General features: G+C 45.8%; 1 protein-coding gene across 4 annotated transcripts; it reads right to left on the bottom strand.

Moving 5' to 3' along the window:
• Positions 1-987: 987 nt before the first annotated feature.
• On the bottom strand, positions 988-22640 carry HEPACAM (hepatic and glial cell adhesion molecule). 4 transcript variants are annotated; one of them, XM_053595967.1, is made up of 7 exons: positions 22193-22640; positions 4725-5066; positions 3174-3455; positions 2779-2878; positions 2025-2254; positions 1823-1893; positions 988-1324 (listed from the first exon to the last, which is right to left on the bottom strand). In XM_053595967.1, exons 1-7 carry the CDS (start codon positions 22275-22277, stop codon positions 1034-1036), a joined length of 1401 nt encoding a protein of 466 aa, XP_053451942.1. In that variant the 5' UTR covers positions 22278-22640; the 3' UTR covers positions 988-1033. The 4 variants fall into 4 exon arrangements, with proteins under 4 accessions (XP_053451942.1, XP_053451943.1, XP_053451944.1 ...); XM_053595968.1 differs by having other exon boundaries at positions 1823-1890; XM_053595969.1 differs by having other exon boundaries at positions 2181-2254.
• Between the last annotated feature and the right edge of the window lie 909 nt (positions 22641-23549).

Genomic DNA, 23549 nt, shown 5'->3' with positions numbered 1-23549 from the left:
GGCATTAGGAAGGTTGAGAATCGCTGGAGGATAATGATTGTTTGAAAGACTTGTTTTGTGAGGAAGCCAGGGAGAAGGCATGAGTTTGAGGGGTGAAAAATAGTTTCTTTCTTTCTTTTTTTTTTTTGAGACAGAGTCTCACATCGTTGCCCTCCTAGATAGAGTGCTGGTGGCATCGCAGCTCACAGCAACCTCAAACTCTTGGGCTTAAGCGATTCTCTTGCGTCAGCCTCCCGAGTAGGTGGGACTACAGGCATCAGCCACAATGTCCGGCTATTTTTAGAGACTAAGTCTGGCTGTGGCTCGGGCAGGTTAAAAACAGTTTCTTACTTGCTCTGGGCCAGAGGACTGAGTGGGAATCCACTTCTCTACAGAAACAAGCCCATCCCTATCTTCCAGTCAAGAACAGAAACGGAAGGAATGCTTGACACAGGAGGCTTCAGGAGGAGGCCAAGCACAGCACAGCAGGCTGGAGTCTTTTGCCCTTGCTAGGGCCCAGGTCAAAGGAACGTGTTTATGCTCCTCCATTACCCATCTGTAAGTACCTAGGTAGTAGGTGCCCAAGCAAGATGCCCTGTCTTTACCATGATCTCCCGGTGCTCAGAACAGCCCCTGTGCACCCAGTGGCCGGTATGTGACAGTTTAGTACAGTCTTGCATTTTGAGAAAGTGGCCTCCCTAATCTGGGCTTGCCTAAAATGTGCTCCAGGACTCAGACGTTGATTGGGAGGGGAGAACAGTGGGTGGGGAATAGAAGAGCTCCCTAGGAAGAGCACAGGAAAGTCGCTGGGAGTGAAGTTACCGATGTTAGTTTCCATAAAAACCCTTTTGGGGATTGGGATGAAAATTTAATAATCTATGCGGTCCTAAGAGGGCCGTACTTGCTGAGAACACACGCGACCCGGTTCACCGTTAGATCCACACTCCGCCGCCCCCGCCGCAACCCCCTTTCTACGCACCCCCACGCGCGTCCTCCCGGACACCCGCGCCCCGCTCGCTCGCGCCGCGCCAGCTCCCGGGGGTCCCGGGGCGGCTCAGGCGCTGATCTCCACCGGGCCGGCCTCCTCCTGCTCGCGGATCATGTGCACCCCCGCAGTCCGCAGCGTGCGCGAGCGGCCGGGCGAGCTCGGGGCCCTGGGCGGCGACGTGTGCGTCCGGCCGGTGGCGGGGGAGCGCGCTGGGGAGCGCGGGTAGCGGCGGGCAGAGCGGACGGGCAGCCCCGGCGAGCGGCCGGGCACTCGGGGCGACACGGAGTAGCCGGGCGGGCCCGTCTCTGTCGCGCTCCGAGGCTCCGGGACGGGGTTCTCCTCCGGCTCCGGCGAGTCCTGCAAGAACACGCGGCGCGGGGATCAGCGGGCAGCCGGCCAGTCTGCGAGGCTCCCTGGATTAGAGGGTTCTGGGGATACCCAGGTCCCGGAAGGGGCAGACACGGATAGGTCTGGGTTTTCTGCAGTCACCACACTCAGCCTGGTGCCTGGCACATACTACGTGTACCATGAATGTCAAAAGGCGTTAACTTGAGCGCCTTGTCCCTTTATTCTCCTCTTCCCACTCGTCTCCGACAGCTGTGGAATAGTGGGTAAATCACCAGAACCGGTGTCCAAAAACCCTAGGTTTATTCACTCGTTTAAACCTGGGCAAGTCATTGAATCAATCTCCTAGCCTTATTTTTCTAATCTTTGAAAGGGGCAACACTAATGTTTTACAGGGTTATTCAGAGTACTGTAAAGGGAAAATGATATGGGATGGCTCCCTGGTGCCAGGCACATAAAGGATGGGGGTTCACTGCCTATTTGTGGGGTATCCAGCTCAGAGTTGCTCACCTTGTCCTTTAAGATGTAGAGTGCCATGGGGTTCTTCCGCTCCTGTTCCCCACTTCTCGGGAGGGTGTCTGCTGCACAGGAGAAAGGATGGAACGGCTGGCCCAGGCACAGACTGTGTCCACCAGCCAGCACCTATGCTCTTTACCCCCCAGGCTGGCCCATCACAACCTCCACCAACGTGTCTGAACACCCCTGGTCCTACCTGGGCGGCACCTTTCCCTGCTCTGCAGTCTTCGAGCAGTTGGTGGAGGAAGGGGGTCTGCAGAGCTGGTCTCCTTGTTGCCCATTTCTGCCTTTTCCCAGCATCCCACTGATCTGAGTGGCGATGGCATGGGTGAGTGGGTGGCTGGGAGCTCACCTTCTGCCTTCAGACGGTCATCATTCTGATCCATGTATTCCAGGGAGCTTTGCTTCTCCAGCTTCCTCTGCTTCCTGCAAATTAATCCAGCAGAGCTGGAGCAGAGCTATTGATTATGAGCAGGAGAGGATTTAGGGGGAACACAGGGAGGGATCTGTTGTCCATGAAAGAGGCCTTGAGACAGGAAGATGGGCTGGGTGCAGTGGGAGCAGGAGGTAGTCCCTGAGCTTTGGAATGAGTCACATCTAGGTTGGCCCCCTGGGTCTGTCCCTAGCATTGTGACTGTGGGCAAGCCACAAATCTGAGTGTCCATATTATTATCTGTAAACTGCAGATAGTCCTACTTGAAAGCTGGCATGCTAGCCACAACCACAGTGCCTAGCCCAGAAAAGGTGTTCAGCAAGGGAAACCATTGTTAATTGTGCTGGGGTTGTGGGGGTTGTGAGCACAGGATGCCGTGCTATACACAATGGAAAAATGGATCTCCTGGGAAGAGGTGTAGAGTCCTGGGAGGAAAGGCATTTAAAGAGACTTAAGAAAAAATAGAGCTTGGGGTTAGGACAGAAGGAAGATTAGGGTGTAGAAGTTGGAGAGTTACCTAGACTTTTTGGAGGGTTTCCAGCAAGCACAGACTGTCACCAAGGTCACAAGGAGGAAGATGCCTCCCGTAGACAAGATGATATAAAGAGAGCTTCTTCCTAGGGAGACAGAGACACAGAGAGGTGGGAAAGTCTTCAAAGGAGGGGCAGGTATGGTGATCAGAGATTCCCACAGTAGAAGGAAGATAAAAGAAGGCACAGGCAGCATCGTGGCTGGTTGATGGTGGAGCTTGCGCAGAGCTCACTTGCCCACCTGTTGTGGTCCTCCATGGGCAGTCGGCCCCCATCTCTGCACCCCCTGTAGTCACACTCCCTCTGGGATGTCCTCAATCCCTCGTGGGCACCTGCATCTCAGGGTTTTGAGTCCTAAAGGAGGGCAGGCGGGGAGACTTACTGTACACGGTGATCTTGATGGGCAGGCTGCGGCCCTGGCTGATGGGATTCTCCACCACACAGCTGTATAGGTCGTCATCCTCCATGAGCACACGGGTGATGGTGAGCACCTTTTGATTGGAGGACAGGAGCATTCGAGAGTCATTGAGGAGGGGCTTGCCATCCTTCAGCCAGGTATAGCTGGGCTTGGTGCCGTCCTCATGTGAGCAGTTCAGGGTGAAGGCCTCGCTGAGCTCCAGCACAGTGGTCGAAGCCACCAGCACCTGTGGCCTCGAAATGGGCACTGAGGCCCGGAGTGGGGCGGTCTGTGAGTCATCGGCTAAAGAGCTTCTCCCTTCCTGTTTCTTCTCTCCCTACCTCCCAACTTAATCTGTGGGCTGAGAAGACCCTTCGGGGATCCTCAATTCTTCCCCATCACTTATTCATTCACAAATTTACCAACTATCGGACATTCCAAAATCTGCATTCATAGGAAAATTTGCATAGAAACATCTCTTAGAACATGTTCTCTGTGAGTAGGAGGGAAGACTTCATGTGTGTGTAGAAAGACGTGGCCAACACATCGAGACTATTTTGTAAATAAAGGTGCATTTTGCTACAATTTCCCATTTTCCCTATGGATGGTAACTTTCGAGACACCCTGTATTTATTGAGTGCCAATTAGCCACAGGGTGTATAATGCTGAACAGCACAGCAGTGGTGTCTGCCCTCATTCCCTTCTTCCCCAATACCTTTCCAAGACCAATAGGCTTTAAGGTCTTAAACTGATCCAGACTGGATGATATTTTGGTTGGGCTAAGCCTAGGTCCAACTCTTTGGGTTCAAATCTTGGCTTTATCACTTACTAGCAATGTAACCGTATGCACATTAATCAATCTCTCTGTGCCTCGCTTTCCTCATTTGCAAAATGGGAATAGTGATTATCCCTAGATTATAATAAGCATGAAATGAATTGACATTTGCAAAGCACTTAAAATAATTTCTGGCACGTGGTAAGTGTACTCTATACATGTTAGCTGTGCCAATTTTTTTGTTTTGGGGTTTTTGTTTGTTAGAGTGTAGTGCCATCATCATAGCTCACTGCAACCTCAAATCCCAGGGCTTCAAGTGATCTCCTCGTGTCAGCCTCCCAGAGTAGCTGGGGTTGCAGGCATATGCCATCACACCTGGCTAATTTTTCTTTCTTTCATTTTCTTTCTCTTTTCTTTTCCTTTTCTCTCTCTCTCTCTCTCTCTTTCTCTTTCTTTCTTTCTTTCCTTTCTCTCTCTCTCTCTTTCTTTCCTTTCACAGATGAAGTTCTGCTTTGTTGCCCAAGCTGGTCTCCAACTCCTGGCCTCAAAAAATTCTCCTGCCTCGGACCCTCAAAGCACTAGGATTATGGGCATGAGGCACTGTTCCTGGCCCTATCTGCCAACTTCTAATGTATGTCACCTTGGCTCAGTCTCGCTCCTAAGTGCTGTGGTTTTCCCTGAGTCTAGCTAATGTATTGGGCAGAGATCTTGCCCCCGGATCAAGCACCAGTCCTTCCCCCTTCCCTGCCAGAGCGCTTTACCATCTACAGTGAGATTGATGGTCTTCTCCCCCGTGAAAGTGTCAGCAGTGATGGAGATCTCGACCTCATAGGTGCCCTCATCGGCCAGCTGCAGGTCACTGAGAAGCAGAGAGCCATTTTCAAAGAGCTGAATACGATCTCGATAATCAGGCCTCAGGGTGCCAATGACCTCTGTGCCGATGGACTGCACCACGGTCACCGGCTTGTCCCGCTTCAGCTGCCACTTCACTACTGGCTTATCGCTGCTGGTGCTGCTGTACTGCACAGAGAACAAGGCTGACTTCCCCACAGTGCCATGAATCAGGTGCACTGGGCTGGTGATGTTCACGCCCTCCAGAGGTTCTGTGAAGAGAGGTCCAGGGAGAAGGGGGAGGAGGGCAGCATCAGGCCCTGAGCTCCTTAGCCCACTCCCACCTTTAAGCCCTCTGATCTCCCAATGCTTTGCCCCTCTGCGCCCTTCATACCTGCCAGTCCTTACTTCTTACCTTTCAGTACCATCTTCTCTCTCATGGTAGCCCTGGGCCCCCTGCTCCTCTGTCCTCCATGGCCCTCTCTCCTGCTACCATCTGGCCCTCTGCCTCTCTGGCACTTTTTCCCTTTGCCTTCCTTTTGCAGAATATTTCGGCTAACCCAAACTGTTATGTGCTTCATTCATAGAGATATTTATTGAGTACCTTCTATGTGCCAGGCACTTTTCTATGTCCTTGAGCAAAACAGATAAAAAGATCTCTTCTCCCTGAAGCTTACAGGGCATTAAACCTCAGGGTGAATCAGATTGGGGATTGTGAGTGCAGGAAGTGGAGATAGCAAGGGAACACAAGATTCACAAAGAAAGGAGTGTGTCCTGAGATGGTGCCAGGAAAGGGGAAGCTTAGGGCGCTGAAGACAACCTGACCACTTCCCAGTCATGCCCAGAGCCTCCCTATCTTCTCTCCACATTGGACTAGGCCTACTCCATGTAGGACAGTTCTGCACCTGGGTAGGTGGTTAGGGGAATCCACTCAAACTCTAGTCCAATCTGTATTCGCTCCAGAGGAGGGATTTGGGATGGGTGGAACAAAGAGTTTGGAATCAGAAGGGCCTTGTAAGACTGGGCCCTACCGCTCTTTGGTTGTGTGGATTTGGGTAACTAATTTCTTGTTAAGTCTCTTCTCATTTATAAAATAATAGTAACATAATAGTAACAAGAACTACGCTTTATCAAGTCCATAGGATTGTGAAGTACAATATGAAAATCAGTTATTCTTGTGTAGCGGAGAGAATACAAGATTGAGCAGCAGGGATTTGGGCCCTATTGCTGCTGAATGACCGGGAAAGGTACTTACCTCTTTGGATTTAAGATTCCCTATAGGTAAAATGAATAGGAGGCTAGACGGCCTCACTGGGGTTTTTCCAGCCCTGTAAGTCTAGGATTTTATCATCTTGTCTGATGGGTGCTTTATCCAGAGACACATCTCACATTTCAGAGACCTTTCAGGAACTTTAGGACTTGAACAGATGCTGCTCATTGGTGTCACCTGGCCTTGTAGAGTGTTACAAGCACCCAAAGGAGGGTCTTCTGGAGAATATGCCAGTTGAAAACAGGGTTGAGTTTAACTGAATGGACATATACAGGCCAGTTCTCAGTCCCTGTGGACCCCAAACTGCTTCCTTTGACTGTCATTGCCTCTGAAGTTCTCTCTTTCTTTTTCAGCCTTGTTTCCCACTGCTGGAGTCTAGACTATGGGAAGCTCAGCTATATCCTTTCATTTCTTATTCCTCTCCTTTTGCCTAGAGGGCTCAAACCAAACTAAGAGACAGTTATACTAAAAGGTTGGTTGTGAAGATCAAAGCAAATTTATTTAATAAATTTATTCAATTCATTGTTTTGAATAGTGCTTTGTGAAGTAGTGAGCACCTCATCTTTCGATGTGGTCAAGGAAAGGCCACTTAGCTATTTTGTCCCCTCTCTGGGCCTCTCCTTCCTCTTCTACTTAATGAAGCCCCAGATAATCTCTAGGGTCTTTCCTGAGGCTGACATCCTATGATCCCTTACCTTCCAGGAACGTTGAAATCATAAAACCTTAAGGGCAGAAGAAACGACTCTAATAATTAAAGCTGCGGTAAGTCAATATCTAAATTTCATATATATATTTTTTTAATTGTTGGGGGCTCATTGAGGGTACAATAAGCCAGGTTACACTGATTGCATTTGTTAGCTAAAGTCCTTCTTGCAATCGTGTCTTGCCCCGAAAGGTGTGGCACACACCAAGGCTCATATGTTTGTTATTGAAGGAAAGTCTTTAGGGCAGGTAGAATGGACAAAATCAACTATTTTCTTTCTTTCTTCTTCTTTTTTTTTTTGTCTCTTTCTTTTTTTGTCTCTTTTTTTTTGAATCTTACTTTGTCTCCACAGTAGAGTGCTTTCAAGTCACAGCTCACAACAACCTCAACCTCTTGGCTGAAGGGATCTTCTTGACTCAGTCTCCTGTGTACCTGGGACTACAGGCATCTGCCACAATGCCGGGCTATTTATTTTAGAGATGGGGCCACCCTCCTTGGCCTTCCAGAGTGCTAGGATTACAGGGTAAGTCACTGTGTCCAGCCTAAATCAACTATTTTCAAACATTTTTTTTATTAGTGGTATTTTTACTCCCACAAAGTTTTATACAAAAATGAAAAGAGGAGGGGGAGACAAGATGGCGGACTGAAGCCAGCTTTCAACAAAGGCTCCCGTCCAGAAGGAGAGTTAAGGGACAGGAATTTAGTAAGTATCCTGGTGGACTTGAGCCTCACCAAGAGAGAAGGCTGAAGAACGCACATCAACACCGCTGAGGCAAGTTGTGATCACAAGGACGCAAACAAAAGGTACAAAATCCACCACCAAGCGGACGGGAGTCCCCCTCCCCCATGAGACTGGCTCTAGAGCCCCATAATTGAACAAGCGGGCAGAAATTGAACAAGCGGGCAGAAATTAGAGCCCTTTAATTTCCACGGTCTCTCCACGGGAGAGACCTTCTAAAAACTGGACCTACCTCCCCAACTGGGGTGCCGTGGCGTTCTCCTGCCGGACATAGGGCTGAATAAAACTTTGGGAATCCTCTGCCGGCAACCCTGAATCCCCGGCGCTCCCCTCCCGCCCACTGAGGTCTGGAGGCCTGTCCCCCAGGACTTCGGATCCTTGGGTGATTTCTCAAGGGGAGTGGACAGTCCCCTTGAGTGCGACTGGTCAGCATTGACTCTGAGGCGCGCCGAGTGAGGAGAGGGCACCGGGCTGAGGGGGAGTCATGCCTCGCGGCACTTCCCTGCGGTGCAGTGCAGCAACCCTCCCCGGGCATACGGGGCCCAACACTGAATCAGACTCTGGCCTCCCCACTGAGAGCTGAGAACCCCTACTCTCACTCGGGGTCTGAGGGCCTATCCCCCAGGAGTTCGGATCCTTGGGTGATTTCTCAAGGGGAGTGGACAGTCCCCGAGTTGCGACTGGTCAGCATTGACTCTGAGGCGCGCCGAGTGAGGAGAGGGCACCGGGCTGAGGGGGAGTCACGCCTCGCAGCACTTCCCTGCGGTGCAGTACACCAACCCTCCCCGGGCATACGGGGCCCAACACTGAATCAGACTCTGGCCTCCCCGCTGAGAGCTGAGAACCCCTACTCTCACTCGGGGTCTGAGGGCCTATCCCCCAGGAGTTCGGATCCTTGGGTGATTTCTCAAGGGGAGTGGACAGTCCCCGAGTTGCGACTGGTCAGCATTGACTCTGAGGCGCGCAAGTGAGGAGAGGGCACCGGGCTGAGTCACGACTCGCGGCACTTCCCTGCGGTGCAGTGCAGCAACCCTCCCCGGGCATACGGGGCCCAAGACTGAATCAGACTCTGGCCTCCTCGCTGAGAGCTGAGAGCCCCTACTCTCACTCGGGGTCTGAGGGCCTATCCCCCAGGAGTTCGGCTCCTTGGGTGATTTCTCGAGGGGAGTGCACAGTGCCTGAGCTGCGTCAGGTCAGCGCTGACTCTGGGATACGTGAGCGAGGAGAGGGCACTCTGCTGAGGGGAAATCAAGCCTTGGCGGCACTTCCCTGCGGTGCAGTGCAGGAGCCCTCCCCGGACCGTAGTATTGCGTGAAACTGAATGAAACTCTAGCTTCCCCCTGCCCCACTCCCAATCGGGGTCTGGGGGCCCATCCCCCAAGAGTTCTGATTCTTGGGGGATCTCTTAAGGGGTGTGGACCCAGCACAAACTGCGGCCGCTCAGTGCTGACTCTGGGGCGTGGGACAGAGGAGAAAAGGGTCACCTGAGTGCCCACACCAGAGCAGCAGTTCCCTGGAGGTAGATCAACAGCCGTTTTTTCTTTAACGGCAGAACGCTCACTTCTGGATATTCTGAGGCCACACCCCCTGTCTCCCTGGGCAACCAGAGGAGGCCACCGGTGACACGGCTCACAAACCCGGAAGCCTCCAGGGCGGGGCCGACCCAGAGAGGTGTTCAGACGCAATTCTCCAGCAGCAAAGACGTTTGAACTCAAAACAGCCCGTCTCCTGTAGGCGACAACAAGAACAGAGACAGAACCTCACAAAGTTGTCTGTTCTGTTCTGTTCTGTTAGCAGCATGCATCAGGGACGGGGCTAAGCCTGAGTGAACACCTCCTTCCCATCACCTGCATCAAACACTCAAAGATGTCAGGCCCCATCTCCTCCTGCTAGATAGCGGCAGTCTGCGGGGGCCTGGCAGACTTCCTCGCGATTCAGGCAGGTGCAAACCCCTGGAGTGTCTGTTCACTGCAGGCAACTGGGTTAGCCATCTGCAGAGATACCAGTGACTGGGTCCGATGGAGGGGCAAAGTGGGGAAGGAGACGTCAACCTTCCCAGACTGCTCTGTTTGCTGGGTGGCTCCTCCTGACTCCACGCTGCACTGGGGTGAGCTGTCTCAGAGGAGTCACCAGGCCCCTGTGATCCAGTTCCCAGAGACCTCTTGAACCCTTCCACCCGAGACAAGTGCCGATTGAGACAGTTGTTTCGGACCTTTTGAACTGGGCTAATAGACTGAGGACTCTTCAGGCGGTGCCCTGGGTGTGCGATTGTAGGAAGGTTTGATTCTCCTTTTCCAACTGGGGCCAGAGGTGGGCAGGCGGGGTGACTTAATTGCTGATTTTTCCACACAGCTGAGACTTCAAGCCAGAGTAGAAGTTGCAATAGGATCGAACAGAAACCAGCTGAAAACAAGACAGAACCACTTTGCTCCACCACACCAGACAGGGCCCCAGTTTCTCAGGCCACAACACTGTACGGGCCCTCGATAAAACCCCAGGGGAAAAACCAAAGGGAGTAAACCATGGGGCGGAATCAGCGGAAAAACTCTGGTAACATGAATAACCAGAATAGATCAACCCCCCCAAGAAAAGATATGGCAGATGTGATTGAAGATCCCATTCATAAACAACTGGCTGAGATGTCAGAAGTCGAATTCAGAATTTGGTTTGCAGACAAGATTAATAAAATGGAATTAGGAATTCGAGGAGAAATTCAAAAATTGTCTCAAGAATTTAACGAATTTAAAGACAAAACCACCAAAGACTTAGACACACTGAAACAAGAACTTACAGCCCTCAAAGATATGAAAAATACAGTAGAATCCCTCAGTAACAGAATGGAGCAAGCAGAAGAAAGGATTTCTGACATTGAAGATAAAGTCTTCGAACGCTCCCAATCTCTCAAAGAGGAAGAGAAATGGAGAGCAAAAACGGATCACTCACTCAGAGAGCTCTCAGATAATTCGAAAAAAAACAACATAAGGGTTATAGGAATTTCGGAGGCTGATGAAGTAGCTGCCAAGGACACAGAGGCCCTTCTACATGAAATTATGAAAGAAAATTTTCCAGACATGCCTAGAGAATCTGAAATTCAGATAGCAGACAGAGTCAGAACCCCAGCACGATTCAACCCCAATAAGCCATCTCCCAGACATATCATAATTAGCTTCACTAAAGTTAACATGAAAGAGAAGATTCTCAAAGCAGCCCGGCGAAAGAAAACTATAACGTACAAAGGTAAGAATATTAGAATAACTGCAGATCTCTCTGCTGAAACTTTTCAAGCAAGAAGAGGCTGGTCATCAACTTTTAATCTCCTAAAGCAAAAAAACTTTCAACCCAGGATCTTGTATCCAGCTAAACTGAGTTTCATCTATGATGGAGAAATTAAATACTTCAATGACATTCATATGTTGAAAAAATTTGCCATAAGTAAACCAGCTCTTCAGAATGTTCTCAGACCTATCCTCCACAATGACCAACCCAATCCTATACCACAAAAGTAAACTCACTCAGAATCTTCGGATCAAACTCCAACTTCCACACTGGCGAAAGGATTAAAAATGTCCACTGGACCTTTGAAAAACTCGATACCCAAAATTCCACCAGACTTATCAATACTCTCCATCAATGTGAATGGCTTAAACTGTCCTCTAAAGAGGCATAGGTTAGCTGACTGGATACGAAAACTCAAGCCAGATATTTGTTGCATACAAGAGTCACATCTCAACTTAAAAGACAAATACAGACTCAGGGTGAAAGGATGGTCATCCATATTTCAGGCAAATGGTAATCAGAAAAAAGCAGGTGTTGCAATTTTATTTGCAGATACAGTAGGCTTTAAACCATCAAAAGTAAGGAAGGACAAGAATGGTCACTTCATATTTGTTAAGGGTAATACTCAATATGACGAGATCTCAATTATTAATATCTATGCACCCAACCAGAATGCACCTCAATTTATAAGAGAAACTCTAACAGACATGAGTAACTTGATTTCCTCCAGCTCCATAATCGTTGGAGATTTCAACACTCCCTTGGCAGTGTTGGATCGATCCTCCAGAAAGAAGCTGAGCAAAGAAATCTTAGATTTAAACCTAACCATCCAATATTTAGATTTAGCAGACATCTACAGAACATTTCATCCCAACAAAACTGAATACACATTCTTCTCATCAGCCCACGGAACTTACTCCAAAATTGATCACATTTTAGGTCACAAGTCTAACCTCAGTAAATTTAAAGGAATAGAAATTATTCCATGCATCTTCTCGGACCATCATGGAATAAAACTTGAATTGAGTAACAACAGGAATCTGCATACCCATACAAAAACATGGAAGTTAAATAACCTTATGCTGAATGATAGCTGGGTCAGAGATGAGATTAAGAAAGAAATCACCAATTTTTTGGAACAAAATGACAATGAAGACACAAACTATCAGAACCTCTGGGATACTGCAAAGGCAGTTCTAAGAGGGAAATTTATAGCACTGCAAGCCTTCCTCAAGAGAACGGAAAGAGAGGAAGTTAACAACTTAATGGGACATCTCACGCAACTGGAAAAGGAAGAACATTCCAACCCCAAACCCAGTAGAAGAAAAGAAATAACCAAAATTAGAGCAGAATTAAATGAAATTGAAAACAAAAGAATAATACAACAGATCAATAAATCAAAAAGCTGGTTTTTTGAAAAGGTCAATAAAATAGATAAACCTCTGGCCAACCTAATCAGGAAAAAAAGAGTAAAATCTCTAATATCATCAATCAGAAACAACAAAGACGAAATAACCACAGACTCATCAGAAATCCAAAAAATCCTTAATGAATATTACAAGAAACTTTATTCTCAGAAATATGAAAATCTGAAGGAAATAGACCAATACTTGGAAGCACGCCACCTTCCAAGACTTAACCAGAATCAAGTGGAAATGTTGAACAGACCCATATCAAGTTCAGAAATAGCATCAACTATACAAAACCTCCCTAAGAAGAAAAGCCCGGGACCAGATGGTTTCACGTCAGAATTCTACCAAACCTTTAAAGAGGAATTAGTACCTATATTACTCAACCTGTTCCAAAATGTAGAAAAAGAAGGAAGACTACCCAACACGTTCTATGAAGCAAACATCACCCTGATCCCCAAACCAGGAAAAGACCCAACAAGAAAAGAAAATTATAGACCAATATCACTAATGAATATAGATGCAAAAATATTCAACAAGATCCTAACAAACAGAATCCAGCAACACATCAAACAAATTATACATCATGACCAAGTTGGTTTTATCCCAGGGTCTCAAGGCTGGTTCAATATACGTAAATCTATAAATGTAATTCAGCACATAAACAAATTAAAAAACAAAGACCATATGATTCTCTCAATTGATGCAGAAAAAGCTTTTGATAATATCCAGCATCCCTTCATGATCAGAACACTCAAGAAAATTGGTCTAGAAGGGACTTTTCTTAAACTGATAGAGGCTATCTACAGCAAACCCACAGCCAATATCATATTGAATGGAGTTAAATTGGAATCATTTCCACTCAGATCAGGAACCAGACAAGGCTGCCCATTGTCTCCATTGCTTTTCAACATTGTAATGGAAGTTTTAGCCACCGCAATTAGGGAAGAAAAGGCGATCAAGGGTATCCATATAGGGTCAGAAGAGATCAAACTCTCGCTCTTCGCAGATGATATGATTGTGTATCTGGAAAACACTAGGGACTCTACTACAAAACTCCTAGAAGTGATCAAGGAATACAGCAGCGTCTCAGGTTACAAAATCAACATTCATAAATCGGTAGCCTTTATATACACCAACAACAGTCAAATTGAAAAAGCAGTTAAGGACTCTATCCCATTCACAGTAGTGCCAAAGAAGATGAAATATTTGGGAATTTACCTAACAAAAGACGTGAAAGATCTCTATAAAGAGAACTATGAAACTCTAAGAAAAGAAATAGCTGAAAATGTTAACAAATGGAAAAACATACCATGCTCATGGCTAGGAAGAATCAACATTATCAAAATGTCCATACTACCCAAAGCAATATATAATTTCAACGCACTCCCTATTAAAGCTCCACTGTCATATTTTAAAGATCTTGAAAAAACATTACTTCGTTTTATATGGAATCAGAAAAAACCTCGAATAGCCAAGACATTACTCAGAAATAAAAACAAAACAGGAGGAATCACACTACCAGACCTCAGACTTTACTACAAATCGATAGTGATCAAAACAGCATGGTATTGGCACAAAAACAGAGAAGTAGATATCTGGAACAGAATAGAGAACCAAGAGATGAATCCAGCTACTTACCGCTATTTGATTTTTGACAAGCCAATTAAAAACATTCAGTGGGGAAAAGATACCCTATTTAACAAATGGTGCTGGGTGAACTGGCTGGCAACCTGCAGAAGACTGAAATTGGACCCACACCTTTCACCATTAACTAAGATAGACTCTCATTGGATTAAAGATTTAAACTTAAGACATGAAACTATAAAAATACTAGAGGAGAATGCAGGGAAAACCCTTGAAGAAATTGGTCTGGGTGAGTATTTCATGAGGAGAACCCCCCGGGCAATTGAAGCAGCTTCAAAAATACACTACTGGGACTTGATCAAACTGAAAAGCTTCTGCACAGCTAAGAACACAGTAAGCAGAGCAAGCAGACAGCCCTCAGAATGGGAGAAGATATTTGCAGGGTATAACTCTGACAAAGGTTTAATAACCAGAATCCACAGAGAACTCAAACGCATCAGCAAGAAAAAAACAAGGGATCCCATCACAGGCTGGGCAAGGGATTTGAAGAGAAACTTCTCTGAAGAAGACAGGCGCAAGGCCTTCAGACATATGAAAAAATGCTCATCATCTTTAATCATCAGAGAAATGCAAATCAAAACTACTTTGAGATATCATCTAACTCCAATGAGACTAGCCTATATCACAAAATCTCAAGACCAGAGATGCTGGCGTGGATGCGGAGAAAAGGGAACACTTCTGCACTGCTGGTGGGAATGCAAATTAATACATTCCTTTTGGAAAGATATATGGAGAACACTCAGAGATCTAAAAATAGATCTGCCATTCAATCCTGTAATTCCTCTGCTGGGCATATACCCAGAAGACCAAAAATCACAACATAACAAAGATATTTGTACCAGAATGTTTATTGCAGCCCAATTCATAATAGCTAAGTCATGGAAAAAGCCCAAGTGTCCATCGATCCACGAATGGATTAATAAATTGTGGTATATGTATACCATGGAATACTATGCAGCCTTAAAGAAAGATGGAGACTTTACCTCTTTCATGTTTACATGGATGGAGCTGGAACATATTCTTCTTAGTAAAGTATCCCAAGAATGGAAGAAAAAATACCCAATGTACACAGCCCTACTATGAAACTAATTTGGGACTCTCACATGAAAGCTATAACCCAGCTACAACTTAACAATAGGGGGAAGTGAGAAGGGGGGGGTGGGTAGAGGGAGGGGAATCGGTGGGATCACACCTGTGGTGCATATTATAGGGGTATTTGCGAAACTTGGTAAATGTAGAATGTAAATGTTTTGGCACAGTAACTGAGATAACGCCGGAAAGGCTATGTTAACCACTGTGATAAAAATGTGTCAAATGGTTTATGAAGTGAGTGTATGATGCCCCATAATCATATCATTGTATACAGTTATGATTTAATAAAAAAAATTAAAAAAAAAAAAAAAAACAAAAACAAAAATGAAAAGAAATGAAATATGGTTCTGGACCACCAGATTTGGTAGAAGAGGTGGTGGGCATTAGAGTTTTGTTCTCCTCAATAACTTTGGGAGCAACTAGGAATCCTATAGCTCTGTATATGAGACTAAAATCTATTTGGCTACATAATCCTTAAGGGTTCTTCACATTCTTATTGTCTGTGATTATTTAAATGGGATTTCCTGCCTAGCAACCGCTAGACTTCAGGCTTAGATTGATTTAGAAAAGCAAGCTTTCAAATTTCCCTGAGTAGGTAGATAGGCTTTGGTATGTACCACTGGAGGTAGCCTTGAAAAAAATCACTGAGCTTCATTAAAAGCCATAGTGGTGGTGAACAAATACCTAGGAACATCTATTCCCTTTCTCAGGACCCAGTCTGAAGTAGTGAGGTATGCCCATCTTCCAGTGAGGCAGACCCATCCTATTCACCAAGTCCGTGTGATGACCCTACACACCAGATTTTGAGGGCTTTCCTTCTTCTTGGAGGCTGGACATTGACAGCCCCAAGGACAAGAGGAAGGGACTCCCCCTCTCCCTTCTGCTCTTTCTGGCCTCCCTTGAGCTTCCTTGGTTTCCACACTCTTCTACCCCATCCAAGGGCCCAGTAGCCTTTCTGTGATGTTCTCCCCTCTGAAGTCTGTTCTGTCTCCCAATTTAAACTTGATTTATTCTGGATGAAAACGTTGGAGAAGCTACAGCCCATAAATTGCCCTAGGCCTCATTCCCATCTAGGTGAGTATCTTCATCATTACTGTGAACGTGGCTGTGGTTAGGAGTCAGAGGAATATATACAAACACGTTCATAAGCAAATGCAGGAGTCTTCCTCAGAAGTTGGTAGAGAGAGCCTTTTGCTGTGCAAACACTATTTCCCAAAAACTCTAGCCAAAATCATAGTCCGTGTCAAGTTCAGGGTTCCACAGCTTTCAAGGGACACAGAGAACTGGGACAGGAGCCAAAGAAGGACACAGAAATGAGGAAATGGCTAACAACTAAGGTCCAGAGTGGAAATAAAAGAACTAAGGCTATTCAACCTTGAAAAGCGATTAACTTAATCTTTGTCTCCGAGGCATCATTATGTAGAAAGTCACTGTTCCCACCAGAAGCTGAACAAAAGCAAAGTGAGATCTCAGCAAGATGTACCTATCCACCTAAATGATGCCAGAGTGGACTAGGTCAGTGCCCCACCCCCACCCCCAGCAGGATTTTGTCCTGCTGTGATCCCAGGGAATGTCAAACTTCAAAGTATAAGAATGTACCTGCAAATAGCCTTAGATCCTTTAATAACCTCTTCTCTTAAAGAAATCATCATCTCCTTCTTTACATGTGCTCCTTTTGCTGGGTAAAAGTTTCCTTTGGCCAATATTTGCCTTACATTTGCCTTTTAAAAATGTCAGAGGGACGGCACCAAACTTATATTCTCAGGTTGGTCTATATAGACCTTATCCATATTCTCTAACAGGAAAGACACAACTATGTCTCTCTCTCTCTTTTTTTTTTTTTGAGACAGAGTCTCAAGCTGTCACCCTGGGTAGAGTGCTGTGGCATCACAGCTCACTGCAACCTCCAACTCCTGGGCTTAAATGATTCTCTTGCCTCAGCCTCCCAAGTAGCTGGGACTACAGGTGCCCACCATAACACCCGGCTATTTTTTGGTTGCAGTTGTCATTGTTGTCTCACAGGCCCAGGCTGGGCTCGAACCTGCCAGCCTCGGTGTATGTGGCTGGCGCCCTACCCACTGAATTACGGGCGCTGCCTGTGTCTCTTTTTATCTGAAGAGTTTTTTGTTTTGTTTGGGTCTTTCTCCATAAAGAAGTCTCTCCACCCCCTTGGCCATCAGACCCTTCTCTGGGCTTTCTCTAACTATTATTTCCTTTTTGAGATGTGGTGATCAGAATTCAAGGGTAACATACAGCTTGGAAAGGAGAAACACTATTTCTGCTTTTGTTTTTTTTTTTTTTTTCTTTTGGCCGGGGCTGGGTTTGAACCCGCCACCTCCGGCATATGGGACCGGCGCCCTACTCCTTGAGCCACAGGCGCCGCCCCTGCTTTTGGTTTTTAATGTCTTTCCTAATTACTGAGGATTTGAGAAAACCAAGCCCCTCCTCAGTTGCTACAGTGAAGGTGCATCACTGACTGTATACTATTACCACATTTTGTTACATTCTTATGCTGTTATCCTGCCAAGTCTTTATCCTACTGGACCCTCTTTGATAGACTGGTGTTGATTTAACCCTGAAAACGCCCTTGACTTACTAGATACTGCAGGCTTCAATTTCTCCTTCTATCTCTCTGACTGTTCCCTTTCTGTCTCCTTAATGGGCTCTTTTCATCTGCCTTCCTCTTTAAATCTTGGGGCGACTCGATGTTTCATTTTCACCTCCCGTTTTTCCTCCTCCTAGGTAATAGTACCCTTTCTCATTAACTCTCATCTCTTGGTTGACAGTTTCCAAATGCTTACAAACGTATAAAATCATTTGAACATTTGAAGCCTGGGTCATTCAGGGATGTAGGAGTAACCCAGAAACTGTGAAGAAGGCCCTTGAGATCCAGGAAAAAAAGGGTCAGTGGCTTTTTGTCCACTCCCTAAAGAATGTAGATGTTCAGGAATGTGTACCCAGCTAATACTAGGTAGATATTAAGACGGCACACAGAGATTTACCATATTTGTGGACTGGAAGAATCATCACTATTAAGCTGTCAGTTTCCCCAAACTAATTTATAATTTAACACAATACTAATCAAAATCCCAGGAGGTTTACTTTGTGATCTTGGCACAAAGATAGACAAATAGATCAACAGAACAAAATGAAAAGTACAAAAACAGGGCGGCACCTGTGGCTCAGTCGGTAAGGTGCCGGTCCCATATACCGAGGGTGGCGGGTTCAAACCCGGCCCCGGCCAAACTGCAACCAAAAAATAGCCGGGCGTTGTGGCGGGCGCCTGTAGTCCCAGCTGCTCTGGAGGCTGAGGCAGGAGAATCGCTTAAGCCCAGGTGTTGGAGATTGCTGTGGTGATGCCATGGCACTCTACTAAGGGCCTTAAAGTGAAACTCTGTCTCTTAAAAAAATAAAAAAAGCTCTATACTTCTGCTGATGTCAGGACAATGCTACTTTAAGGCATGAGCCTGAAATTCTCATTGCTGGCAAATTAATGAACTTCTCTTTCCTTTCCTTCATTCCGCATGGCCAAATACTGAACAGAGGTATGACTAAAAAAAAAAAAAAAAAGAAAAGTACAAAAACAGACTTAAATAGGGTCATTTGATTTATGGCAAAGGTGACACGGCGGTGCATTGGGAAAAGGTGTTTTGTTTTTTTTTTTGACAAATAGTACTTGAGGGTACTATTCACTTAAAATGGATCTTGACCTTTACCTCACACAAAGACTAATTCTAGACGGATCCGTAGACCTACATGTGAAAAGAAAAACAATTACCTTTAAAAAAGAAAACATAAGAAAGTGTCTGTTTGACTTGAGGGCAGACATAGATCTCTTAGGAGACAGAAGTGGTAACCATAAAATAAGAAAAGAAAATTCTCTTTTTTTTTTTTTTCCGCAGAGACAGAGTCTCACTCTATGGCCCTCGGTAGAGTGCCGTGGCCTCACACAGCTCACAGCAACCTCCAACTCCTGGGCTCAAGCGATTCTCCTGCCTCAGCCTCCCAAGTAGCTGGGACTACAGGCGCCCGCCACAACGCCCGGCTATTTTTTGGTTGCAGTTTGGCCGGGGCCGGGTTCGAACCCGCCACCCTCGGTATATGGGGCCGGCGCCTTACCAACTGAGCCACAAGCGCCGCCCAGAAAATTCTCTTAATAAAATTAAGAGCTTCTGTTGACCCAAAGACACTCTTTAGAAAGTGAAAAGGCCAGCCATAGAGTGGGAGAAGATATTTGCAAGACACATATCCTACAAAAGACACATACCCAAAATGTATTTTTTTTTTTATCTTTTTTGAGACAGTCTCATTTCATCTCCTGGGATAGAGTGCCGTGGCATCATTATAGCTCACAGCAACCTCAAACTCTTGGGTTCAAAAGATCCTCTTACCTCAGTCTCTCAAATAGCTGGGACTAATGACTTAAGCGCTAGGATTACAGGTGTGAGCCACTGCTCCTAGTGCTAAATGTATTTTTTAAACTCGTACAAATCAGTAATTCAAAAAAATGCAAACAACTCAGTAGAAAATGAGCAAAGGACTTGTAACAGATACTTCACCAATAAAAGGATATCTAAATGGCTAACAAAAATATGAAACAACTCAACTTCATTATCATGATAATGCACTTTTTAAACCATAACTTGATACCACCTCATATCCCCTAGAATGGCCAAAAATGAAAAGGATAAAATACTATTGTTGGATCATCTAGAACTCTCATATGCTGGTAGGAGTATAAATTGATACAACTATTTTTGAAAACTGTCCATAACTACTAAAGGGAAACACACACACTCTCTACACACCCTACAACTCAGCAATTCTATTCATAGTATATCCCTCAAAGAAATATGCATATCTGTTCACCAAAAGCTATGTGCTAGAATGTTTTAACAACTCTATCCATAAATCCCCAATGGAGCTGAATTGGTTGCATTAGTTTGGAAGCAACTCAAGTATCTATCAAAGTTGAATAGGTAAGTAAATTGGGTATATTCATATAGTGGAATATACAGCAATGAGATTAAACACATTACAACAACATAGATGAATCTGACGAACTTGGTGTTCAGCAAAAGAAGCATAGAAAGTTCAAAGACATGAAAATTAATCTGTATTAGAAGTTAGGATACCACTGTAATCTCATAAGGAGGGCGGTAGTAACTGAAATAATATAGGGGGATTCTGAGGTGCTAAAATGTTCTATTTCTTGATCTGGGGCTGATTACATGGGTTTGTTAACTTTTTATGGGTTCCTAAAACTGTATCTTTATGCCAAATACATTATCCTACTTGTAATTTTCAGTTACAATTAAAAAAAATAGCACCTACCATGAAGAGGTGAACTTGGGGCTAAAAAGGGTGGAACCCAGGCGAGGGACTTGTTTCCTTCTTTTGGGTCCCCAAAGGATAGAACAGCTCTAGTATCTGAGAGAGTAAAACCTTGAAAATCAGATTATTTAGATTATATTCATGGCTGCCAGTTAATGTCCTAGCTTCTAGAAAAGACTCGTTTGAATGTTCCATCAATTGGCCTGTGATGAATTCAGGTGAGTTTCCTTTGTCCATATCATGGCCAGAACATTAAAAATGGAGTTCTCTCTCTCTCTCTCTTTCTCTCTCTTTAAGGTTTCTTTGGATCTTCACTATGTCCTGACTTTACTTTGAAAATATCTCAACATGCCACATTCCTACTATCTTCATTCTGATTCCAGTCCATGTTATTTTCTTCCTGGAGGATTGCAATAGCCCTGCTATAGGCTGAATCATGTACCACAATCCCCAAATTCCCATGTTGAAGCCCTAAGGCCCCGTACTTCAGAATGTGACTTTATTTGACAATAGGGTAATTTTTTAGATCTAATATATTAAGCAGAGGATGAACCTACTCCAGTGTATGTCCTTATAGAAGGAGAAATTTAGACACAGACATGTAAATAGGGGGCGTGCCATGTGAAGAGTGGAATGATGCTGCCACAAGCCAAGGAACTACCAGGAGTGAGGGAAGAGAGCTGGGAAGGTCCTTTCCCTAGGACCTGCAGAGGAAGCATGGCCTGTCTATACCATGATCTCCAACTTATGGCTTCTAGAACTGTGAGACAATGCATTTCGGCTGTTTAAGCCACCCAGCTTATGGTGCTTTTTTACAGCAGCCCAACAAACGAATACTAACTTCCTTACGTACCTTTTTTGCCTCCAGTTTCCCCCATTGCAGCCCAAGTTATGTGAAAGGCACCCTTCACCCTGCCAGTCCCCAATTTAAAAACATCATTCAATTTCTGTCCACCATCCATCATCTACAGATGACATTCCAGACTCCTGAGTGTGCTTTACAAGGCTCTTGCATAATTCAATTCATACTTTCCTCTCCAAAGGAACTGATGAACTGCTCTGCTCTGCCAAACACCCAGTACCATTTCGAGCTGGTAACCTTTGCCCATTTCCCTAACTCCAATGCCCACTCTCACTCCCGTTTTTTCTCATCCTTTTACATTCAGTGCAGACATTTCCCACCCTCACCCTTCCCAGGTGGGAGTAGAAGACTTTTCTCTGATTCCTATGTATTCTTTTCGTGTCTGACTCTCCACAATTCCTTCAGCTTATCAAAATGATCTTTGCCCCTGTTTGCCCCACTAAGTTCTGAATTCCTAGGCACTCTGTAATTGTGTGTGTGTGTATGCGTATACACTTAAATACATGTATTTAAAGTCAGATCAGTTCTCCAGGGAGTTGGTAGGGGGCTACACAGGAGATGAGTATCTGTGGCATACAGCGGATAATGGATAGGTTAGTATTACTGTTCCACACCAGCAGATTCAGTATCTTCAAAGCTTCTTTCATCTCCCTTGTTGTTTTACACTCGGGGTGGGGGGTGGGGAGTTACAAAAACAAGATTTCCCCCACCCCTCCCTCCAAGCCCTACCATAATCCTTTGGAAAGAATGCAGGACTGGCCCACGCCAACAAGTCATCCCATAGGAAATGGCCCAGTGCCCTCCATTTAATGTACTGAATGCCCTTGGAGCTCCCAAGCTATGCAGCCTTTTGGGGGAGGGGGACAAGTGTTGGGTGGGAGGCACAGGGAATGAAGAAGTACATTCAACACTCATGCCTGGGTTCACTGAGATGCTTCCCACAACAGCTGAGCCATCTCCCCTCCTCCCTCCCCAAAGGCATCCAGGCCCTCAACCCTCCCCTCCCTCTCCTGTAAAAGCCTTGGGTCCTTTCTCCAGACCCCTTCTTCCCCTTCTGGCCTCCTACCTGTCTGGATCAGGAGAAGGTAGAGAAAAGGAGCGAGGCGTAGGGCTCTGGAAGCTCTGGACAGGGCTCCCCTTTCTCTCTTCATTTTGGGTGGCGTTCTCCAGCTCTGGTGCAGAAAATTAGCATGATTTCTCCACTCTGGGCACGTCCCTTTGTACCACTCGGAGTTTCTCTGCCCGAACACAGCCCTGCCAACTTCCCTCTGAATACACAGAGCTCTGTGTATTGCTGCCCTTGTGCTTTTCTCCCTCTCAGACCTGGCATTTTCTAGTTTCCAAGCCCTTCATCCCCAGTTTGGAAGGGGGTATCTGCTTAGGAGATAATCTCCAATGCAGGTTCTAACGTGGGAGCGCTGGTGGCCCAACAATGTGTCCCAGGTTTAGGCTGAGCCCCACTACCAGGGGAGATGAGGATCTGGCTCAGTGAGGGAGCTGGGCTGGACACACACTCGACCTACCCTTTCTCCTCCTCACTCGGCCTGTTCCTGAGAAGGAGGGTATGTGCCAGGACAGACTTCCAATAAACTCCGAAAGGGAGGGAGAGGAGCTTTTAAAAATCGGGGAAACGAAAGACTCCAGAGAATTACTGAAGAAATGGAAAACTCCTGTTTTACCCAAAAGGAAGAAGATTGGAAAACGGTTTGAATTCTTTTACATTCATACCTGTTAGCATCCTGCTTGGAATTCTTGCTTCTATAATAGAATCACATGGATGCTGGGACCTCTTTCCAAAAGGCACACCGCTCATTCCCGTAACTCCAGCCAGTTTTCTAGAACATGTCAGATGTCAGAGTAAAGATAAAAGTCACGCCCTAGCAATCAACATCCTGGGGTCCTGTTACCAGCTTAACAGCCGTGATGAGGAGAAACACCCTACCTCTAGCCTGACCCCCACTCATGTGTCCATGGCTTCTTACAAGGGCTGCCAGTGCACCAAACACTCAGTAACTATGATCTTGGGAGGGGCTTACAACTTCTTTGAACTTTTGATTTTTCTTCTGTAAAATGAGGAAAACAATAGCTTCCTAGGAGGGAAAGTTGGGAGGGCTGAGTAAGTACAAGAGAATGCTTACAAATTATTTGTTACAAAGTAGACATTTAAACTTTTTCTACCCTGCCTTTTGCTCTTTTTTCATTCACTCAAGGATTTTAGATGTTGGTGATTTCACAACTCCCCTCTTAGTCATCTGTGGTCTTAGTTTTATAAATGTAGCAATTCTCTCTCTAGCTATTTTTATTTTTTACACACTGGAGAGAGCCCACCCTTTCCAGTACTGAAGCATCACTGCACAGACCATCTAAGCCCAGGCAGGGAGGGAAGCATTCAGAAACACTGATGTTAACCTTCACAGAGGAAT

This window comes from Nycticebus coucang, chromosome 6 (genome assembly GCF_027406575.1).
Source record: "Nycticebus coucang isolate mNycCou1 chromosome 6, mNycCou1.pri, whole genome shotgun sequence".
NCBI lineage: Eukaryota > Metazoa > Chordata > Mammalia > Primates > Lorisidae > Nycticebus > Nycticebus coucang.
Note: the sequence above shows the minus strand (reverse complement) of the source record. Positions and strands in the feature narration are given on the sequence as shown.